This window comes from Hippocampus guttulatus, chromosome 19, assembly GCF_054856545.1.
Source record: "Hippocampus guttulatus isolate MCC_2025c chromosome 19, RoL_Hgut_1.0, whole genome shotgun sequence".
Classification (NCBI taxonomy): domain Eukaryota; kingdom Metazoa; phylum Chordata; class Actinopteri; order Syngnathiformes; family Syngnathidae; genus Hippocampus; species Hippocampus guttulatus.
In genome coordinates this window covers 10,535,197-10,555,767 of record NC_141279.1, presented here as the reverse complement: position 1 = coordinate 10,555,767, position 20,571 = coordinate 10,535,197, and the positions used below count along the sequence as shown (strand labels likewise).

Sequence of the window (20,571 nt, the reverse complement as noted above, 5' to 3'; positions counted from 1 at the left end):
TGTATCTGGTTCAGTGTCGTGACCATATTGACCGCTCCTAAAACCAAAATCATTGCCTTCGTGGTGGCGAATAAGCGACAAGCCACAATGATTGTTAAGCTAACCTAAGATTGACACACCGCATTTAACCCTGCAATTAAGTGCTTGGCTGATATGAGTCACAGACGTCTGGTTGGAACCGAATTAAATTAATGCATGCCCTGCATGAGCCAAAAGGATTGGCCTTTAAGGTTAAAGTATATCAATGTGAGTAATCATATAACACTTATGCTTTATATATTGGAAGTGTATACATGTAGTATCAAATATTATTTAATTTCAGACAATACCAAACCACATTCTGCATGTGTTACAACAGCATGGCTCTGTAGTAAAAGAGGGCAGGTACTAAACTGGCCTTACTGCAGTCCAGACCTGTCTCCAATTAAAAATATGTGGTGTTTCTTAAATTGAAAAGTGAAAAAAAAAGACATAAGACTCAATGTCTTCTTGGTAGCAGTAAATGGAAAGCAGTTTTGTGTGTAGCTAGAACTTGGACATACGCACGCACTTCTTCCAATTACAATTCTCACAGAGGCCGTATAGATTTCTGATAACCGTCGCAAAAACAAAAACAACAACAACAAAAAAAACGATGTATGATATGCGTAGTATTTATTATTTTGGAGCTTCTCTAAAAAAAAAAAAAAAATTAAAAAGTGAATCAATGTGTTCTCCCTGGGGTGGCTCAGTGAGCAAGTGGTTTAGCGCATGGACCTCACAGTGCAGAGGTTGTCCGTTCGATCCCGGCTCTGGCCTTCCTGTGTGGAGTTTTTATGTTTTCCCCATGCCTGCGTGGGTTTCCTCCCGGTACTCCGGTTTCCTCCCACATTCCAAAAACATGCATGGCAGGCTGACTGAACACTCTAAATTGTTCTTAGGTGTGAGTGTGAGCACAGATGGTTGTTTGTCTGTGTGTGCCCTGTGATTGGTTGGCAACAGGTTCAGGGTGTCCCCCGCCTACTGCCCGAAGACAGCTGGGATAGGCTCCAGCACGCTCCGCGACCCTTGTGAGGATAAAGCGCTTCAGAAAATGGATGGATGAATGCATGGTATTCTCCCTGTGGTTGAAAGCTGTTGATAAACACTCACACTGAGAGCTGTATTTTCAGTCCCTGAGCCAGGTGCTGCAGGCCTGCCAGCTCTGCATTCTGCTGGACTGATGAGGACCCATTTGCAGCAGCAGGAGTGAGCTGGAGAAGCCCATTCAAGTAGTCATCCTTGAGCTACAGAGTGAGAGAGAGAATGAGAGCGAGCGAGAGAGAGAGAGAGAGATTCTTCATCTCATGTTATTAGACAGGAAATATTAACACTGATACAATACAATTTAACCAAGATTTACAGCTGTCCATGATCTGTCAATAAACAAATGGCTGCTTTTGAAACCTTTCTCATGCTCTGCTTGTGGTATGAACAGTTAAGGGCCGGCATTTTTGGCACCCCCTATATATCACAGGGGTCAAACTCTGCAGGTGTCAGGTTCCATAGGGGTGGATCCCACAAACGTAAACAAGGATAAGGTCTTTGCACAAAACGTTTTCGTGCATGTTTCGACCCTTAAAAGTACTGTTGTTTTCTTGGCGAAAAGCGCATTGCCATGGCAACAGCCGGGAGAATAAAACAGATTTCCTTCAACCAGTAGGCGGCGCTACCGCAACAAAATAAATAGCTTTGTGGATGGTTTCAGGCCTAGACTTATCAAATGTGTGACATTTTAACAGGATATGATGTTGTGGATCAAGTTACAGCACCTTTTGTAGTCAAAGCGACGCCAAATTAAAAAATAAATCAATCCAAAGACAGCGGACTTCCTGTTAGGTTTAGCATTTGCCTCCAAGAGACTTTTTTGTAGGTCTTGGGCTATTACATAAACCACCAAAATTTCATAGATCAAGCTTACATTATGCTTACTGAATTGTTAGAATTTTGTAGGGTGCGCTAGTTAGCCTTTTTTTTTTTTTTTTTTTACGAATCAGTTTACCTGTTGATAGTGAAACTCCACATATAAATCATTGTTGAAGCACAGAGGAATTTGCCACATCACTCTTCTTATTGACAAGAAGATGCAGCCATCGTCCAGCAAAAAGTCCATCAGGTACTCACTCGAATGGAGAGGGTGCACCATTCCGTCTGAAAACAAGATGGGATAGTGTGAAAACGAAATGAAATTAAAAACAAAACAAAACATGGCTGTCATTTATCAATCATTTATCAGCAGTGGAGCCGCTGTGTAATTGGCAGGCAGCCTGGATGATTAAACAGTAGCATGTCAAAAAGTAAAATGCTGCTTCGGTCTGAACTGTACCTTTCTGGCGGTGGGCGAAGATGGAGAATTCATTCATTTCGGAGGGATTCGAGATACTCATTTCTTTGCAGAGTTCGTTGATCACATCTGCTGCCATCTTGACGACAACAGACATAAATAAATAAATGCAACTCGAACTTTATGGCCTTAGATGGATTGTAGTGTGTTACACCAAACACTCCATTTAGGGCCGGCTGGCAATTGCGCTGTGGGCTGGCTAATTATTTTCATCCATCCATTCATTTTTCTGAGCATGAGCATTCATTATTGATACTAATCAATCGCCATTGCTCTTCAGTTATGTATTGGATAAGCAGCAGGTGTCCATTTTAGGCTACACCAATGTCTACGCCATATTAGTATGAACATAATATGGTTTAGTTCGGGTATTGTCCAGCTTCGGTCCGCGAGGGTTTTGGATGCCTCTGGTTTAGTTAAGCATGTTTTTAAAAGCACGCATATAAATGAAATGAATGATAGTAAAGCTTTGTAATATAAACATGACTAAAGTGAGGGTGAACATTTTCCATGGGAAAGTATGCGATTGGCATTTCGATCCACACCTTTCATTGCCGATCACAAAAAATGATCATCCACAACTCGTACTTCGCAACCTGCAGCCAACTAGAGACAAGCCTGTGTGCAATGCAGCATCTCCTCACCCTTTTCCTTAACCGCATCATCTGGGTGTCACAGTTTAAATCGGATTTATTTAAAAAAAAAAGGCAGATTATTACAATTATTGTTAGTGAGCAGCTCTCACATTGAAAAATAAACAGCCAATCAATGTGATGGATAATCATGATAATCAATCATCTTGGATAATCAGTATTGGAATTGGCAGCATGAAAACCAGATTAAAACACCCCTAGGAAAAAAGTATTCAACTTTTATTCCTCTGCTTCTCTAATATGCTGTCTTCTGTCTTGATATAGCCTCTGTATTTTTTTCTTCCGAAAAGATAAACCATGGAATTAGGCATCTTGGAATCTCAGCACTATGGATGAAAAAAAAATTTGACGAAAAGGGCAGGTGGGGGCCTTCTTGCCCCTCTAGGACATTTGCTGTTGGGTGGGGTACTTCTTTCTTGGCAGAAGTGGCGAATGGTGTGCTTGACAATATTGTCCGTTGATGGATTAATACTTACACTGAAGCTATGTATCTTGACAGGGAATTTCACCTCGCCTGGCAGCTGGATAGAAATGAGCTGTGAGGATTTGCCCGCCTGCAAAAACAAACAACCACCCCCGCCCCCAAACAAAAAAAAAACATGTAAGATTACAGCTGCAAATAATGCTAGAGTAGTTTGCTCCCCTTTCATCTTAGAAAATTTTGATACAGTACTTTATCGTGCAAAAACCAATAGCTCAACTTGCCAGGTTGGCTTCCAGCTCGACATGTGAAGGGATGTTACGGCGACCACCAAAATTGAGAGATCGCTGAAGGTTATCCTCACACACAGATGCCAGCTCTGAGGGCAAATACAATTGCGAGAATCAAAAGAAATAATAGATTTCCTTTTTTGATCATTTAACCCTTTCAGGGCCAGCGGTTACTTCAGTGGACAGATTACCATGTTATCAGGTTACAAGTTGTCATTATTGGTGCATGAAAGGGTTAATATACTGTCCCTATACTGTAATCAGGACAATTTAATTGGAAAAATCTAAATCACTTCCATTTGCAAAAATATCACTGAGACATCTGTCATGATTTACCCCTTTAGAATCACATTTGCCTGAAAGGAGACATTAAATAAATAATTTTCAACAATTTAAAACAGTTCCCAGCTGTCTTAATAATATGTCTGTGACATGTTTAATTGAGGCGGCACGATGGCAGACTGGTTAGCACAGCTGCCAAACAGTGCAGTGGTTGAGTTGAGTACTATATCATATGCAATAAACATAGTTACAATATTGAGGCCACCCAACTGGACCCCCTCAATACCTTGGATGCACCTACAAATTCTGTCCTTAGAGGTTATGAACAGAAGTGTGACTAAGGGCATCCTTGGCGGAGTCCAACCCTTACTGGAAACATATCCAACTTACTGCCGTTAGTGTGGACCAAACTTTGACGTTAGTTGTACAAGGACCGAACAGCCCGTATGAGGTGGTTCGATACACCATTCTCCCAACGTATCCTTCACAGAACTCTGAGGGACACGGACGAACACCTTCTCCAAATAGACAAAACACATGTAGATTAATTGGGCAAACTCCCATGCACCCTCGAGTACCCTGCTGTGGGTCTAGATCTGGTCCACCATTCCACGGCCCAGACATAAACTGTCCTGCTCCTCCTGAATCTGAGATTCGACTTCCCAATGGACCCTCCTCTCCAGCACCCCCGAATACTGTAGAGCTTTAGAGAGTCTGAAACACACCTTCCGGTGTCCCTTCTTAAAATTGGGGGTCATCTCCTTGGTATTAATTAGACTCGGGATGGTGGACCAGAATTGAGTTGAAGTGATCCAGAAGTCGTTTTCCATGGCCTCACCGAACCTCTCCCATGCCCCAGTTTTTGCTTCAGTGACCAACAAAACTGTTCTACTTGGCCAGCCGGTACGCATAAGCTACCTCTAGAGTCCCATAGATCAAGAAAGCCTGACAGGACTCCTTCTTCAGCTTGAAAACATTTTTTACCTGTGGTGTCCACCAACAGGTTCGGAGATTGCCACCACAACAGAAAATTGTCCACACAGAGTCATTGTCCCCAACCTCCTATGGGATGTGGGTGAAATTCTGATGGAGCTGGCGTTGAAGGTACTTCTGATATGGGACTCAGCTAGACGTTCCCAACAGAACCTCACAATACATCTGGGTCTGCCAGGGTGTATGGGCATCTTCCCCACCATGGAAGCCAACACACCTCCAGGTGCTGGTCAGTTGACAGCTCCGCACGTCTCTTCACTTGAGTGTCCAAGAAACGTGATCACAATTTTAATGCAATGATTACAAAGTCGATCATCAAACTGCATCCAAGAGTGTGCAGGTGCCAAGTGTAGGGATGGACACTCTTATGTTTGAACATGGTGTTTGTCATGGACAATCCGTGATGAACACAAAAGTCCAATCACAGAACACTATTTGGGTTGTGATTGAGGCAGGGGGTCCTCCCAATAACACCCTTCTAGGTCTCACTGTAATTGCCCACATGAGCACTGAAGAAATATGGAATGATGGAGTCCACAGTGTGAGATCTCTCCAACACCTTCTCCAAGGACTCCAAAATAGATGGGTACTCTGAACCGGTGTTTGGTGCAAAGGCACAAACAGTCAGGACTCGTCCCCTTACCCAAAGGTGGAGAGAGGTGTGTCGGCCCCAAGGTGGGGGATTAGGGGGTCAATAAATTAGCCCACAACGTCTTGTAGAGGTGAGCCCGACTATGTCTTGTTGCAACCTCTCAAACTCACACATCAGCTCAGGCCCCTTACCTGTCAGAGAGGTGACATGCCACATCCCTCCAGCCAGCTTCTGGAGCAAGGGAACAGACCACCAAGGTCCTCACCAATGGCCGCTGCCTTGTTCACACTGCACCGAACCCTTGGCTGATCGGACATATGGTGAGCCCATGGGAAGGTGGATCCATTTTGCCTCTTTAGGCTGTGTCCAGCCAGGCCCATGGTTGCAGGACAACCACCAGGTGCCAACAAGACCCTCCTCCAGGCAACCAAATGTAATATGAGAAATGGTGAGGCTCCTTGACTCTCTCATAAGCATGAAAACGTGCCATCCTATGAACTCATGAGCCTTCTCTTCTTCATCTTTTTTCCTCACTCTTCCTTGTGCCTCAAGAGCTTCTTCTCTCAAGCTTTCTTTTTGTGCCCTCTCACTTTCAAGATCCACTCCATTTCAAAACCTCAGCGGAACTTTGAATTATTGGCTATGTGCCAAGCACCTCAATATCAGAGGCCCTCCGCCAACGCTATAAAGCAATAGCTTGAGAAGCATTTGATAACGCCCTGTCATGGTTTGCCGGGCTCATGACCTCGGAACCCTTTTGATCACTTGTGCCAACACCTCAGCAAGCCGGTGCATGTTTTGTACGGCTGCAGGCCCACAAATTTGATCATATTCACTCCGTGAGACCGTAAATTGTATTTTTTCCTTCAAGACTCCTGCTTTGAATTATTAAATTTTTCCTTGACAACTCTTCTTTAACTAACGGCCCTGCTTCCACCAAAAAGCTTGAAAAGAGGGCAAATTTAACAACTCTCAAATCATTTGGGGCCAAACCATCTACAAACGATGAGTCAACATTTGAAGAATTTACCAGATAACTTGTAAATGGGTGCATATCAAATTGGGTTTAGTTGTTTGGGAAGGTTACAAGTTCCAACGTGATCCTTTTCAGAAAGTTTTCATTCACTTCATTCAGGACTATTTAAACACAAGTTAAGGGGTAAAGACGGGGAAACAATCAGGGCGGGGCTGACAAACAGACTGGCACAGGACGAAGGGCAAGCAACCTTCAGCGCAGTGTGACAAAATCAAATAAAACACCCTCTCTAAAGTTTATTTTGAGAATAAACCGACATGGCACCCCTTTGAATGATACAGATCCATTTAGTTCCATAGTCCGATAAAAATTCATTTAGCTGCCAAACTTGATCTACTTCCTGAATTTGACCCATGAGAGCTGAGGGGAATGCAGGCATTATCTTTTGAACTCCCATCTATTTAATTCCGCGTTTTATGCAGAGCAAAATTCACAACTTATGAAACTAAAGTGGTCCTTATGTGCTAACTCGCCAACTACATATCCGCTCTTTAAGATGTTTCCAGTTTGGAAGTCTTTTTCACAAATCATTTAACCCTTTCAGGGTACAGCAGTTACTACAGTGGACATCTGATCATGTTATCAGGTTACAGGGTGCGTGAAAGGGTTAAAATACTTCAACAAGAGGAAAAGTACATGTTTAAGGATTTCCATGTAGCCAACAATGTCAATGACTTAACCTACACGTGGTGGGTGTCAGAGTTCTAGGTGGGAGAATGATCGTACAGTGGTATGAAATTAATTGATTCTGTGTTAGAAGAATCTATGAGCAAAATTGTATCATGTTTAAAGTTTCATTTAATCTGGACACATCTAAACGTTTGGGTGCGTATCCAGCACCCCCAAATTCCTGTGCACAAAGCCAGAGGGCTGTTGAAGTCCACAATTAGCACGTCAATACAGGTGGGCGATCACGGGGGAGAGGGCGAAACTCGGTCACAAAAGGGGAATGAATAATTCGGGAACAGCGGTTGAACAACAAAAGACGAGTTGAGAACACCCGTCGCGCCCAGACGACATTGGCCATCCGCAAAGTCTACAACATGCTAATTCGATGTAGACCAGCCAGAAAAGGCGCCAATGTACTGGTGGTTCAATGTTTAACACAGGTAACCAATCACTACCGAGGGGCCGGACCGTGGGTGCGGTATGCAAATATCGGGGGCAGTGTTTTCCTTGTATGTTACAATAAAAGTCTGAACTGGCGGGAAGGGAGCTCGAGTGTGATCGCGGAGCAACTAACCGTCGTTCGCTCTCAGAGATCCGCTCCCGCCGATATTGAAGACAATTTTCCTGTGTGCCGAGTCATTTCTTTAACTTTGTCCGAGAAAATCTCTGACATTCTGGAAGAAATTTCACAACTTGAAAATTTTGTAAGGAGAGACGCGTTTTCCATGTAAATACATTAATCCGTTCCAAGCCCACTAAAATTCAGGCATAAATGTTTTTTAAGGCATAAAAATGCATCAAAATATGTAACAAATACATGTTACAATTAGATTATTGCACGATAAATGAGAGTTATGCATAATGCAAAAAAAACACTAAGAAAAGACTAAGAATAAAATTTATTGTCATTTAACTTTTAACTGCGTCCTCATCGTTTTTTGCCCTTTTTAGTTCATGTTCTCTGTCAGAAGTGGGTTTTGCTTGGCGTTTTGTAAATACTGATCCAAGGACGTTTGCTTTTGTCGGCTTTTAACAATCCTTCGAAAATATCCAATGCAAATATCAGCATCGTGAGCGATCGCCCGACTGGTGAACACTTTTTCTGGGTGATTCACAATTAAGTAAAACTATCGGAAAGCCTCATGGCCTCTTAACCAAAGTGATGCCAGGATGATGCTCAGTAGTAGCCAATGGCAGAACATAAATATGTTGCATTCAGGAAATTCGGAGCTGCGAGTAGCAGCCCATATTATATTTTTCCCTTTTGTATCTTGAAATTACTTTCGTAACAAGAGGCAGTATTTTCCTGTCAAGGCATTTTGTAACTTGAATATTTCGTATGAAGGGACGGTCATAAGAAGAGATACCACTGTATTTGAAAAGTGCTTAAGTCCAGACGTGGAAAAACGGCAAGAGTCTCCTACAAAGCAAAAGTAGCATCATTTATATTCAATGTAACTGAATCCGTTTTCATGAATACTATTGTACCTTGGTAATGGTGTTCAGGGTCTGTCTCGATGTCATGCAGGTGGCGTGTAACATAGGGCACTAGGTTACCAGAACAAGGGAAGAACCCAGCAATCAGGTATAGTAGACGCCAACCGAGAATGCAGCTGGATCTGTGGAAATACACATGAATATGAGGGTTTTTTTTTCCACAGTTGAACACAGATTTCAACTTAAACTAGAGCTACGGGTAGCTTTGAAGGGACCCTGCATTCTGGACGACTTTGGGATACTGGCACATTGGAATTGGAATTTTTTAAACATGTGCAAACAATTATTTAGAGCACAGGTGTCAAACTCCAGGCCCAGGGGCCAGATTTGGCCCACCACGTCATTTTAAGTGGCCCTCAAAAGCAGCTCAAACATGTCAACTTCCATGATCTTTTCAAAAATGTCTACCAAAATTTTGAACTCTCACATGTAATAAATAAGAGATATATTCTAAGCATTTTCTTGTGACCAAACCCCTCATGATAGTAACATAAACAAAACTTGAATCAACAGATGTTCTTGATTTCTATATATGGTTTCAGTCACAATGGCCCTCCAAGTCAAACAGTAACTAAAATGTGGCCCGCGCCAAAAATTAGTTTGATACCTCTGATTTCGAGAGACAGCAGTTTTAAAGTGACTCGGTCATGGTTGCGTTATCGGGGTGTGGGCTGCGAGTACCTAGACGAAGCACAGAGTAAGCTTTTGTCTGTAACTTATCCAGATTGCAGTAAGTAGGAATCACAGGAAGCTTTTACTCTTCGATCGCAAAGTCGGTCAGGATTTTCAGTGCCGGCAAGCCCAGTTAAGTGTGACAGCTTATCGTGTTATCAGGTTACAGGGTGCATAAAATGGTTAATTGACACTATACGGCAGGGGTGTCAAACTCATTTTTATTGTGGGCCGCATTTTGGTTACCGTTTTCCTTGCAGGGCCGTTATGACTGAAACCACATAACGAAGTCAAGAATAAATGTTTATTCACCTATTGTTTAAGTCAGGGGTCCCCAACCCCCGAGCTGTGTACCGGTACCGGTCTGTGGGTCATTTGTTACCGGGCCGCACAGAAAGAATAAATAACTTGCATTACTTCCGTTTTATTCATTTCAGAATCTGAAAGATGTTTTATTTCAAAAATTTACTGGATTCTCCGTTACGTCCATCTACAGTATGTCACTCTTGACATTCTCGGTCATGCGATAGGTTACCGCTGAAATGAAACCCTGGAGCTAGCAAAATGAGTAAAAAACAAACGTCTTTGGAAAGTTTCTTTGGGAAGGGGAAAAGGCCTAGCCAGGAGACAGAAGAGAAGCCAACGACTTCCAAGAAAAAGAAGGCTACATTTAATAGAGTGTCAGGAGTCCGACCTAAAATATGGATTTATCTCAACGGGAGAGTCCCACGCACCAAGCCCAGTGTAGTAAATATGTGGCGATGGTGAGTCGTATTTTTCATGCACTTTGTATCTTATTTTCAAGGCAGGTTTAAACATTACCATCACAACCAGAGAGTGTTGCGGCCAGATAGGACATTCCTTTTGTCATGATTCATGTTTATTATTATGTTTCGAAAATACCACACTTTTCATGCAGGTCATATCATATTATTTTGTTGTATTTATCTGTCAAACCTTCAAGGCCGGTCCCTGAAAATATTGTCTGACATTAAACCGGCCCGTGGGGCAAAAAAGGTTGGGGACCGCAGGTTTAAGTTGTTGTAATGAGGGGTTTGGTAACAAGAAAATGCTTACAGTATCACTCTTATTTATCATGAGAATTTGAAATTTCGGTAGCAATTTTTGGCAAGCATCATGAAAGTTGCCATTAATGAATTGCTTTCGCGGGCCACATAAAATGATGTGGCAGGCCAGATCTAGCCCCCGGGCCTTGAGTTTGACATAGCTGCTGTACGGTGTTCAGTGATGCTACTAGGTGTATGGAAGTAGTATGAAAAGCTACTAAACACTTGTACTTACTTAGTATGGTTGTTGGTGGTTTGCTTGATAACCTGACAGTAGATTTCATCTCTCAGCAGTTCTCTTTCCTTTCCGAGCTGAAAAGCCAATGGAAGCTTCATCTTTATTGTTCAAAGTCCATTTTGTGTGAAGTCGACGACTGACGTGAGCACTAACCAGCAAGATGTGACTCAGACAGTCTGTTTGGGTGGTTCGCTTTTTCATGGCTGTATCACCCATGAACTGCATCACATCTTTGACGAATCCATGGTTGTTAGAAAACAAGCTACATGTTTTATTTTGAATTGCATTTTTGCAATGATTATACTTACTGCGAAAGCATTGGACTGATAAATCATTGGTGTCGGGTTCATTGTAGAGAATTAGGGACTCTTGAATGGGCACCTGAAAATTAATCAGATATATTTGTGGAAAATGCCGCATGATTTCAAAGAAATATATATTGATGGCTTCAATTTACCTTTGTGAATTCAACTGCCTCATTAAAAGTCTTGACACTTGCTTTGGAGCCGTCATTTTTCATTCTGTGATAAAGAGGTAACGATGAACAGATATTAACTTCTCAATTTCATCACAAAAAAAAGAACTATATACAGCCATACACGTACATACATAAACATACTATACATTGGACACTAATAAACTCTGGTTTGGCACCTGCGAATTCACCTATTGGCAGATTTGTTTTCAATGTTTTTTTTTTCAAAAAGTTTTTTCAAGCTTGTTGTTTTTTTGTTTTTTTTTACCTTTCACCGTTAGAAAACTTGGAGGTTTATCTTTTTTAAAAAAAAGATTTTTGGTGGTTAACTTTTTTTCCAATGCATTTCAAAATGGGACTTTTGCCAGTGACGAATAGCAGGGGCCCATTGTATGTTAAGTACGTATATACATACCTGTTTATATTGAACGTGTACACAGTGTGCGTACTCATAGTACCTTGACCTAAGACCACACAAATAATACTGTATACATATTATTTTTTTATGAGACAAACCATGTAAAAGTTCACATTGCGGATTATTAAATGGCCAGGGGCGCTCAACCTTTTTTACTGCAGAGGAAAGCTTTCAGAGGCCTTTTATATTGAAATGCAACATCAGATCCAAATGAAAGTGCTTTGGTTGGGATACCTGGGATGGTCTAGTGTACCCTCGATGTGGTCTGGTTCCGAGATCACAAAATTTCATTTTTTAAGGATTTTTTTTTTTTAATCTGGCGAAATTTTAGTCATTGTTGTTGATTTAACATGAACTTTTTTTTCTCTCGCAACTTCAGAAGCATTCTTAAGTGCTGCCTGCCAGAAATTATTTTATAACATTATTTGAACCACTGTTGTGCATGCATTAGTTGGACAGCTTTTATTTTGAAGGTGGCCAATGCTGTTCACTGGCAACACCGTAATGCAGAGCATTAACAATCGCTGTGGGAGCTCCCTTGACGGATCTGTGAATGGTGTCTCTCCATGTTTTTTTTCTTTCTCAAATAAATCTCATCTTTTTTTTTATTTTTTATAATACTCGTCTTGACACAAACTCACAGTACTGTACTCCTATAAAACCAGTAGACGCCAGTCGTAGCTCTGGTGTCCCTGCTCATAGTAACATATTTTGCTTGCTTAGAAGTGGTAGTGAGTCTAAGTGTGTATCTCATACAGCACCTAAAGAATTTCATGGCGAACTCAGCCATTGCAGACATCTGGATCTCTCTATCTTGAAATGATTCCTGGACAGGCATCTGGATTGATCTCTGGGATGAGACATTTCTCTGCCACTCTGAATCACTGTTTGGCCTTGGTAACTCGTGAAGTGACCGTTGGATGGATGACTGTGCTGTTCTCTGAGATGAGACATTTCTCTGCCACTCCGAATCACTCTTTGGCCTCGGTAACTCTTGAAGTGACTCTTGGATGGATATCTGTGCTGTTCTCTGAGATGAGACATCTCGCGTCATCCACTCGGACTCAGTGGTGTCAATTTGCTTGCCAATGGAAACCAGAGCTTCTTTTTCTTGACTGGAAGCTCTTGCACCTCTCATGCTTTTCCACCGATTATCTCTTCGATCCAGTTGGAGATAATGGTAGTCCAATGCAGCAGACGGTTGTGTTAGATCCTCTTGGAAAAGACCAGAGCGTCCTCCCATTGTACCAAAACGCCAACCTGCAGAAAATTATGCGAGAGGAAGAGCTAATTGTACACTCAGTGGCATCGAGTATTACCTCATGAATTTACTTCTGGATTTCACTAATATAGTACAGATTTTCAATGCTGGATTGCATACACAAAACATCCTTCGCAGACGCGTTTGAGGGCACACACACTGCCTTCATCTGCCTTCTTGAGCGCATTAATAAGCCATAAAAATCCATCCATTTTCTGATCAACTTTATCCTCACACCCACGGAGGGTGCTGGAGCCTATCCCAGCTGTCTCCGGGCAGTAGGACACCCTGAACGGGTTGCCAGCCAATCGTAGGGCACACAGAGACAAACAACCATCCGCGCTCACACTCACACTTAGGGACAATTTTGAGTGTTCAATCAGTCTGCCATGCATGTTTTTGTAATGTGGGAGGAAAGCGGAGTACCCGGAGAAAACCCTCGCAGGCACAGGGAGAACATGACCACGACCTCTGTCCAGTACTGTGAGCTTGACGCGCTTACCACTCGACCACCGGGCCGCCCAGCAACCACAGTGACCATAAAATTAAACTTTGCCCTTGCAACTTGAAATGACTTTGTTCTAGAGGTTTTGTTGCCTTGTTTAGTTGCTCTTTGACAAATTGTAAGCGAGTTTTTTGTGGCATTGGCACATTAATGGCTTTTTTTGGCAACTCAATTAGTAGGCTCATTTTGTTCAAGTACACTAAAACTCCTCAACAACGAAACCTACATGTGCGAAAATACCCCCTAGTGTGAAAAAAATCTTCATGCATTAAAGCCATTCCCTCTTTTCTGCTTCCCCCTACAACGAAAAGTCCCCCTGTTGCGTAATACGAAATCCTTTTCTCCACTCTTGCCTCGCAATGTCATTGCAGGTCGGACCTGCCATCGTGTACTGTATGTTTGAGTCCGAAAGCTTGTATTGTTTTTGTGTGTCGTGTCATTCTAAAGTAGGGGTGCCCATTACGTCGATCGCGGACAGTACGCGACCGGTAGATTATTTTATAATAAAATAAAATAAAGCAGGTCATCTTCAACATGCGGTGGCGCGTATCCTGCGTCACCAGAAGTTATCGCTCAGCAGTCTGCAATTGCAGCTTGTGATCAGAGCTGTTGCACTGTATCTTTTATCGTTATCATTAATCTCATTCAGAGTTAGTTTCGTGTACAGGGCACGGGCAAAGAATAGGAATCTAGAGGGCCGAGGGAAGCACTTTAAAACAATATGTGTGAGCTACGATAGTTAACAGGCTGCAAAAGTCTTTCATCTCAAACTGCTTCAAACAACAAAGCGTGTGACGAAAAAGTGGTTAGGACTGCACGACTGTCCGTGTTTTATGTTATGTGTTGTGTTTATTGTTTTACTTTATGTTAACTGTTTTGTTAAGCGCTTTGTTACAGCTGCCGCTGTTGTGAAAGCGCTATATAAATCAGCATGTATTGTATTGTATTGTAAAAGTGCCTCGCATGCCTCTGTGTCAAGCTGTTCCTCATTCTGGTGTGCGTGTGTATGTGCGTCCGCGTACGCGGTAACGGGTCGATCGCGGGAGGTTGGTTGATTGAAAACTCGATCTTCAGTCCAAAAAGTTTCGACACCCCTGTTCTAAAGCATTTACGCTGATAGGGAGAAGTTCTGCCTCCGCATCCTGGGTGTCAGCAATGCTTACCTGCCTGGAGTCCCTCCATTGGTAGCAACTTGATGACATCACCTTTGCTGAAGCTGAGCAGGCTCTTGTCATCTGTTACAAAGCTCTTCAAGGCAACCACATGGCCAGAATTCTGAAGAACCAAACAGCACACCATTCAAAACCTACAAGGTATAAAACATATCTTCCTTTGGGGTGAAGAATACTAGTAGGAGCATTTCATACCTTCATGAGCTCTTTGAGGAAGAACTGAACCATAGCAATTATTTGAGGGGCTCTGGAGGAGTGCAGCTGTAGGTTTTCATTTGTCAGCTCCAGTTGCACTTGGTTTGTGCCACAGAGTTCGACCGACAGCAACTCTGCAAAGCTTTTTCAGATGCGGGACCAAGCTAAATTACTATACTTCCAAATGTCAAAACTGACTACACAAAATGGGAGCAGAGTGTAGTACTGTATCTTTTAAAAACTTTAAGTGTTGTTGTTATGAACTGCATCTTTAAAAATTGAAATCAAATATCCATCATTCCATCCATCCAAGGATCTTTGTCTCACACTCTGTTCAGGGTCAACAGGGTACTTGGAGTCTATCACAGCTGAGTTTGAGTGAGAGGCAGACCCCAGATAGTCAATAAAGGACTTGCGGGTGTCATTTGCGTACGCGTGAGAATCCAGTTTAAAAAAAATATGGCTACCAAACAAGCCATCTATCCATCCAATTTTTGATCCGCTTTATCCTCACAAGGATCGCGGGGTGTGCCGCAGCCTATCCCAGCTGTCTTCGGGCAGTAGGTGGGGGACAGCCTGAACCAGTTGCCAGTCAATTGCAGGGCACACACAGACGAACGATCCGCGCTCACACTCACACCTAGGCACAATATTGAGTGTTCAATCAGTCTGCCATGCAAGTTTTTGGAATGTTGGAGGAACAGGCCTGGGGAGAACATGCAAACTCCACCCAGGATGGCCGGGGCTGGAATCGAACCCGGTACCTGTTGCACTATGAGGTTGACGCGCTAATCACTCGTCCAAGCGGGCCTCCTACCGAAAAAGCATCCAATGAAATTTCATATGATGTATGCCTAACTGCACAACTTAAAGCTTGCAGCTATTGTTTCAAAGGTTATAAACCCTGAGTGACAAAACAACAAAAGCACTTTGCCATGTTTGACTGCTCGAAAGGAATTTATAGGCTTGAATGGTGGTGTAAAAAAACAGTATAGCAAAGCTCTGAGTTCATCCAAAGACGAGTTTGTAAAGCTGCGTTCATTCTTCACAATTCCCCGATAGACCAAAAACAACCAGACGGATGGAAAAGGTGCACTAATTTCTTGAACAGGTTTATTTTGTCAATATCTTGAAACCAAGGGAACAGACAGACAAAATGACATGGGATCAGCCGGAGACAAATCGTTTTCTAGTCACGGTCTCTTTTTAAATTGAAAACCATTTCCACATTTCATTTATTACTGCGGCATGCCAGTGTTGGGAGTAACACTTAACAAAACTAGCGATTTTCAGAAACATTACCTTTCTCAGCAATATATTACATGAAATTACGATGCACTATCAAGACATTTCATTTGTTATGTGCTGTCAGCAGTAAATATCCCCATGCACCAGGGCAACACACCATGCCTTCAGACGTGCTAATGTGTTATACCTGTCTGTTCATCAGATTCCGAAGTCGTTTCACTGTCCCGGTACAGTGCATATATCCATCCAAATGTCATTAATAACTTAACTGTAGTGTACCAGCACAGGGTAGTCAGTGGTACTGAATATCAAACGACACAGGCTGTGCATGCTTAAAACTAGAGGTGTCAAATTAACGCGTTAATTGCCAATATAATTGCAATGTCTTTAGCACGTTATGTTTTTTTAATCGCATTAATCAAAATTTTAATCTTTAATTGTATTGTTTCTGTAGGTGGTTTGCCTTTTTATAATATCCATTTTTATGTTTTGGCTTTATGTGTTCAAGTTGTTGAGGGTGGGAAACAATGGGCAGTCACAACCTGAAGCGGACATTGATTGGCTGTCATTATGTTTGGGCTTGTTAGCAGAAGCTGATAGGCTCACATTGGAGTTGGGAGGGCCAGGTAAGCAGCAATGAGGAGTTCTCGGCCCAACGAATGGAAAATTTACATTCGAAAAACGCCCTGGCGGCACTATTGATAAAGGTAGAGTGTTGTGCCTAATTTGTAAGGAGTTTGCTTACCACCGAAGCAGCTCAAGTTTAGTCAACACATCAATGCAAAGCACCCAGTCGCGAGTGCAGCCACAGCTAACGTTAGCATCAAAAGCTTTAGCAATATCGCGAACTATAGCCAAACTACACTTGAGGAGAACACCCTGCGTATGAGGCATGAAGTCAGCATAGCTGCTGTGTCCTCTGTATCCTATGAGAAGTGATTGATATTTATTTCAGCACTTTATTTTGTAATGATGAACAGTGTTATTTCTGAAGTGTTAACTTACACTTTTATTTATTTTTTACTCTCCAAAGCAAGTTCAGTGTTCAGTACTTGTATTGCTCAGAAAAGTGTTCTTATTGTTTTTGATATGTTAAATTTAGCACTTCTTATGGACCTGATGTTCTATTTTATTTTATTTTGTAATTCTTAAGAGATTTACAAAAACAAACGAAACAGTGATATTCCCCTCGTGGTCGAAATTAAAGGTTGCAGGTAGGACTTTGACTTGTCTCAAATACAGCAGAAAGTAAATGGCTAGGACTGCATCTGTTCAAGTCTGTTTGAAAACAATAAAATACTTTATCATGCCACTTTTTTGTGATATCACTCTTTTGATCTAGAGGTAAGATCGGGCCGCCCGAGCCCGACCCGACCCGAATTTCGTTGGTTCGGGTTCGGGTCGGGCTTCTCTCTCGCTGACATTTTTATTTTATTTTTTCGAGGCCGTCAATAGTTTTGGCCACGAGAGACCGTGGTTCGCAAAAAAACAGAAGTCGCCTCATCACAACACGCACTGTACTAAACTCTTGCAATGACAATTCAAAGAACTCCTTCTGTCTCTGTCTATGATCCACCCATCATTATTCTTTTTTGTCTCTCTGCTTCTCTCTCTTATAGTGCCGCGCTAGATTCTTAAGGACGTACTGCTGTGGTGGTTTACGGCCCAATTTTCAACCCGTCAAAATGACGGACGGCCTTAAATTTTCCCCATCCACTCTTAAAAAAAATCCGTCAATGATAGAAAATTGTCGGTTAATGTAACCTCTTCAGAAACAGAAATATAAAAGATGTAAATGTTTATACAGTCTTGTTTAACTTAGATTTCGTTCCAAAAGACAGGCTTTGTTATCAGAAATCACCCCTCCTCCTCCCGAGTCCTCACAAATAAAAGATGAAATGTCGGGTTTGCTTCGGGCTCGGGCCTGCAAATCAAGCTAAGTGATCGGGCTCGGGCCGGGTCGGGCTTAAATACCATCGGGCCGGGCTCGATTTTTTAGGACCGATCTTAGCTCTATTTTGATCTGCCTCAATAATGTAATGAATTTAAAATGAAAATAGGGGTTTTCCCAGCAATTTTTAGATGGAATTAAAATATAGCTTAATTAGATCAATTAATAGCAGATCATAATTAATTAATCTCACATTTTTTTAATTGCTTGACAGCTTTTTTTAAAACAGATTAAAAAAATTTAAAACAACTTTCCAGCAGTTGAAACAGTCCAAATCACAGCTTTCTTCATTAATTTCTACCAGTTTAGAATACCAATTGGTAGCCCAAAAAAATTATCTTACCCATAGTGCACCGCATGGCCGGAGATCTGCAAGTGGCTTATTATGGGGCACATATACTGTACTTTTTTAAAATGCGCATAGGCTCGATAGGACAGCTCTTGCCTGAGTGGTGGTATGGAAATCTAGCAGCATATTTATCCCTAAATTAGAGGCACACCCCAACTAACGGTAATGTTCTTTTGGGATGCAAAATGGCAGCCGTTAATTTACATGAAGATAAAAGGCTCGGATAATGGACAGATGAATGGAAGGATGTTGTTGGTTTAGTATGGGCTTGACTTGGAGGCTGTAATCGAGCAATAACTGTTGAATCAGTTTCCAATGCGTATTGAGTTTGAATTCTAGTAAACACTGAGTTATTTAGTTTGGGTAATAGTTTCATTTTTGGCCAGCTTCAGATCTCTGATCTGATCAAAAAAGTTGTTCTCCCTGCTCCAACACACCTGATTCAAATGTGGAGATGCATATGTTCCTCCATTGATCAAAATAATCTGTCCAACAATGCTGTTTCTGGATGCTAAATAAATGTTTACCTGTAGCTTCGAAGTAGGCGGAGGTGTTTCGGATCGATGCCGGATGCTGCAACCATCCTCAGGAGACGAATTCCACGATGACACACACCCAATATCTGAGCGTCACCACTGTCTGACTGCAATTAGGAGATATGAACAAACGGGGTTGGTAAGGGTGTTGTGCCGAAATGTTCCCTGTAATTAGAATGTACACCCCGGTAAAGATTATATATATATATACAGTAAAAAAATAATTCCTCGTCTCACCCCTCCTCGGGTGGTGTCCGTCCCTCATTCAGCTCGGGTCCTCTACCAGAGGCCAGGAAGCTTGAGGGTTCTGCGCAGTATCCTTGCTGTTCCCAGCACTGCACATTTCTGGACTGAGATGTCCGATGTTGTTCCCGGGATCTGTTGCAACCACTCATCTAGTTTGGGGGTCACTGCCCCGAGTGCTCCGACCACCACAGGCACGACTGTCACTTTTACCTTCCAGGCTCTCTCCAGCTCCTCTCTGAGCCCTTGGTATTTCTCGAGTTTCTCGTGTTCCTTCTTTCTGATGTTTCCATCACTTGGGACCGCTACATCCACTACAATGGCTTTCCTCTGCCCTTTATCTATGATCACGATATCTGGTTGGTTCGCCATTACCATCTTGTCAGTCTGGATCTGGAAGTCCCACAGGATCTTCGCTCTGTCATTCTCCACCACCTTCAGAGGTGTTTCCCATTTTGACCTTGGGGTTTCCAGTCCATACTCCGCACAGATATTTCGGTAGACTATGCCAGCCACCTGGTTATGGCGTTCCATGAAGGCTTCCCCTGCCAGCATCTTACCCCCTGCAGTTATGTGTTGGATTGTCTCAGGTGCCTCTTTGCACAACCTACACCTTGGGTATTGTCTGGTGTGGTATATCTGGGCCTCAATGGCTCTGGTGCTCAGGGCCTGCTCCTGAGCAGCCAAGATGAGTGCCTCTGTGCTGTCCTTCAGGCCAGCCCTCTCTAGCCACTGATAGGACTTCTTGAGATCGGCCACTTCAGTTATGGTCCGGTGGTACATCCCGTGTAGGGGCTTGTCCTCCCATGATGGTCCCTCTTCCAGCGCCTCATCTTCTGTTCCCCATTGTCAGAGGCATTCTCTGAGTACGTCATCCGTTGGAGCCTTCTCCTTGATGTATTCATGGAGCTTGGATGTTTCATCCTGGACAGTGGCTCTCACACTTACTAGTCCCCGGCCTCCTTCCTTTCGGCTTGCGTACACTCTCAGGGTGCTGGATTTGGGATGGAACCCTCCGTGCATGGTTAGGAGCTTTCGGGTCTTAACGTCCGTGGTCTGAATCTCTTCCTTTGGCCACCTTATTATTCCTGCAGGGTATCTGATCACTGGCAGGGCATAGCTGTTTATTGCCCGGGTCTTATTCTTGCCATTGAGCTGGCTTCTTAGGACTTGCCTCACTCGCTGGAGGTATTTGGCCGTAGCCGCTTTCCTTGTTGCCAGTTCGAGGTTGCCATTGGCTTGTGGTATACCGAGGTACTTGTAGCTGTCCTCAATGTCTGCTATTGTTCCTTCAGGGAGTGAGACCCCTTCAGTGCGGACTACCTTTCCTCTCTTAGTCACCATCCGACTACATTTCTCAAGCCCGAATGATATCCCGATGTCGCTGCTGTAGATCCTGGTTGTGTGGATCAGGGAGTCTATGTCCCTTTCGCTCTTAGCATACAG

The 20,571-nt window shown here is 42.8% G+C and overlaps 1 protein-coding gene across 1 annotated transcript in view; it reads right to left on the bottom strand.

Annotated features, from left to right (window-relative positions):
- myo15b (myosin XVB) overlaps nt 1–20,571 on the bottom strand; it is a 58,466-nt gene that overhangs the window by 10,514 nt on the left and 27,381 nt on the right. The window contains exons 26-39 of the mRNA XM_086138641.1: nt 18,874–18,989; nt 14,799–14,940; nt 14,595–14,706; nt 12,427–12,925; nt 11,230–11,293; nt 11,081–11,153; nt 10,926–11,002; nt 10,770–10,846; nt 8,787–8,917; nt 3,721–3,815; nt 3,492–3,569; nt 2,345–2,441; nt 2,021–2,169; nt 1,132–1,265 (exon numbers count right to left, since the gene is read on the bottom strand). Coding sequence (XP_085994767.1) covers nt 1,132–1,265; nt 2,021–2,169; nt 2,345–2,441; nt 3,492–3,569; nt 3,721–3,815; nt 8,787–8,917; nt 10,770–10,846; nt 10,926–11,002; nt 11,081–11,153; nt 11,230–11,293; nt 12,427–12,925; nt 14,595–14,706; nt 14,799–14,940; nt 18,874–18,989 — 1,844 coding nt within the window. The remainder of the gene's footprint in view (nt 1–1,131; nt 1,266–2,020; nt 2,170–2,344; nt 2,442–3,491; nt 3,570–3,720; nt 3,816–8,786; nt 8,918–10,769; nt 10,847–10,925; nt 11,003–11,080; nt 11,154–11,229; nt 11,294–12,426; nt 12,926–14,594; nt 14,707–14,798; nt 14,941–18,873; nt 18,990–20,571) is intronic.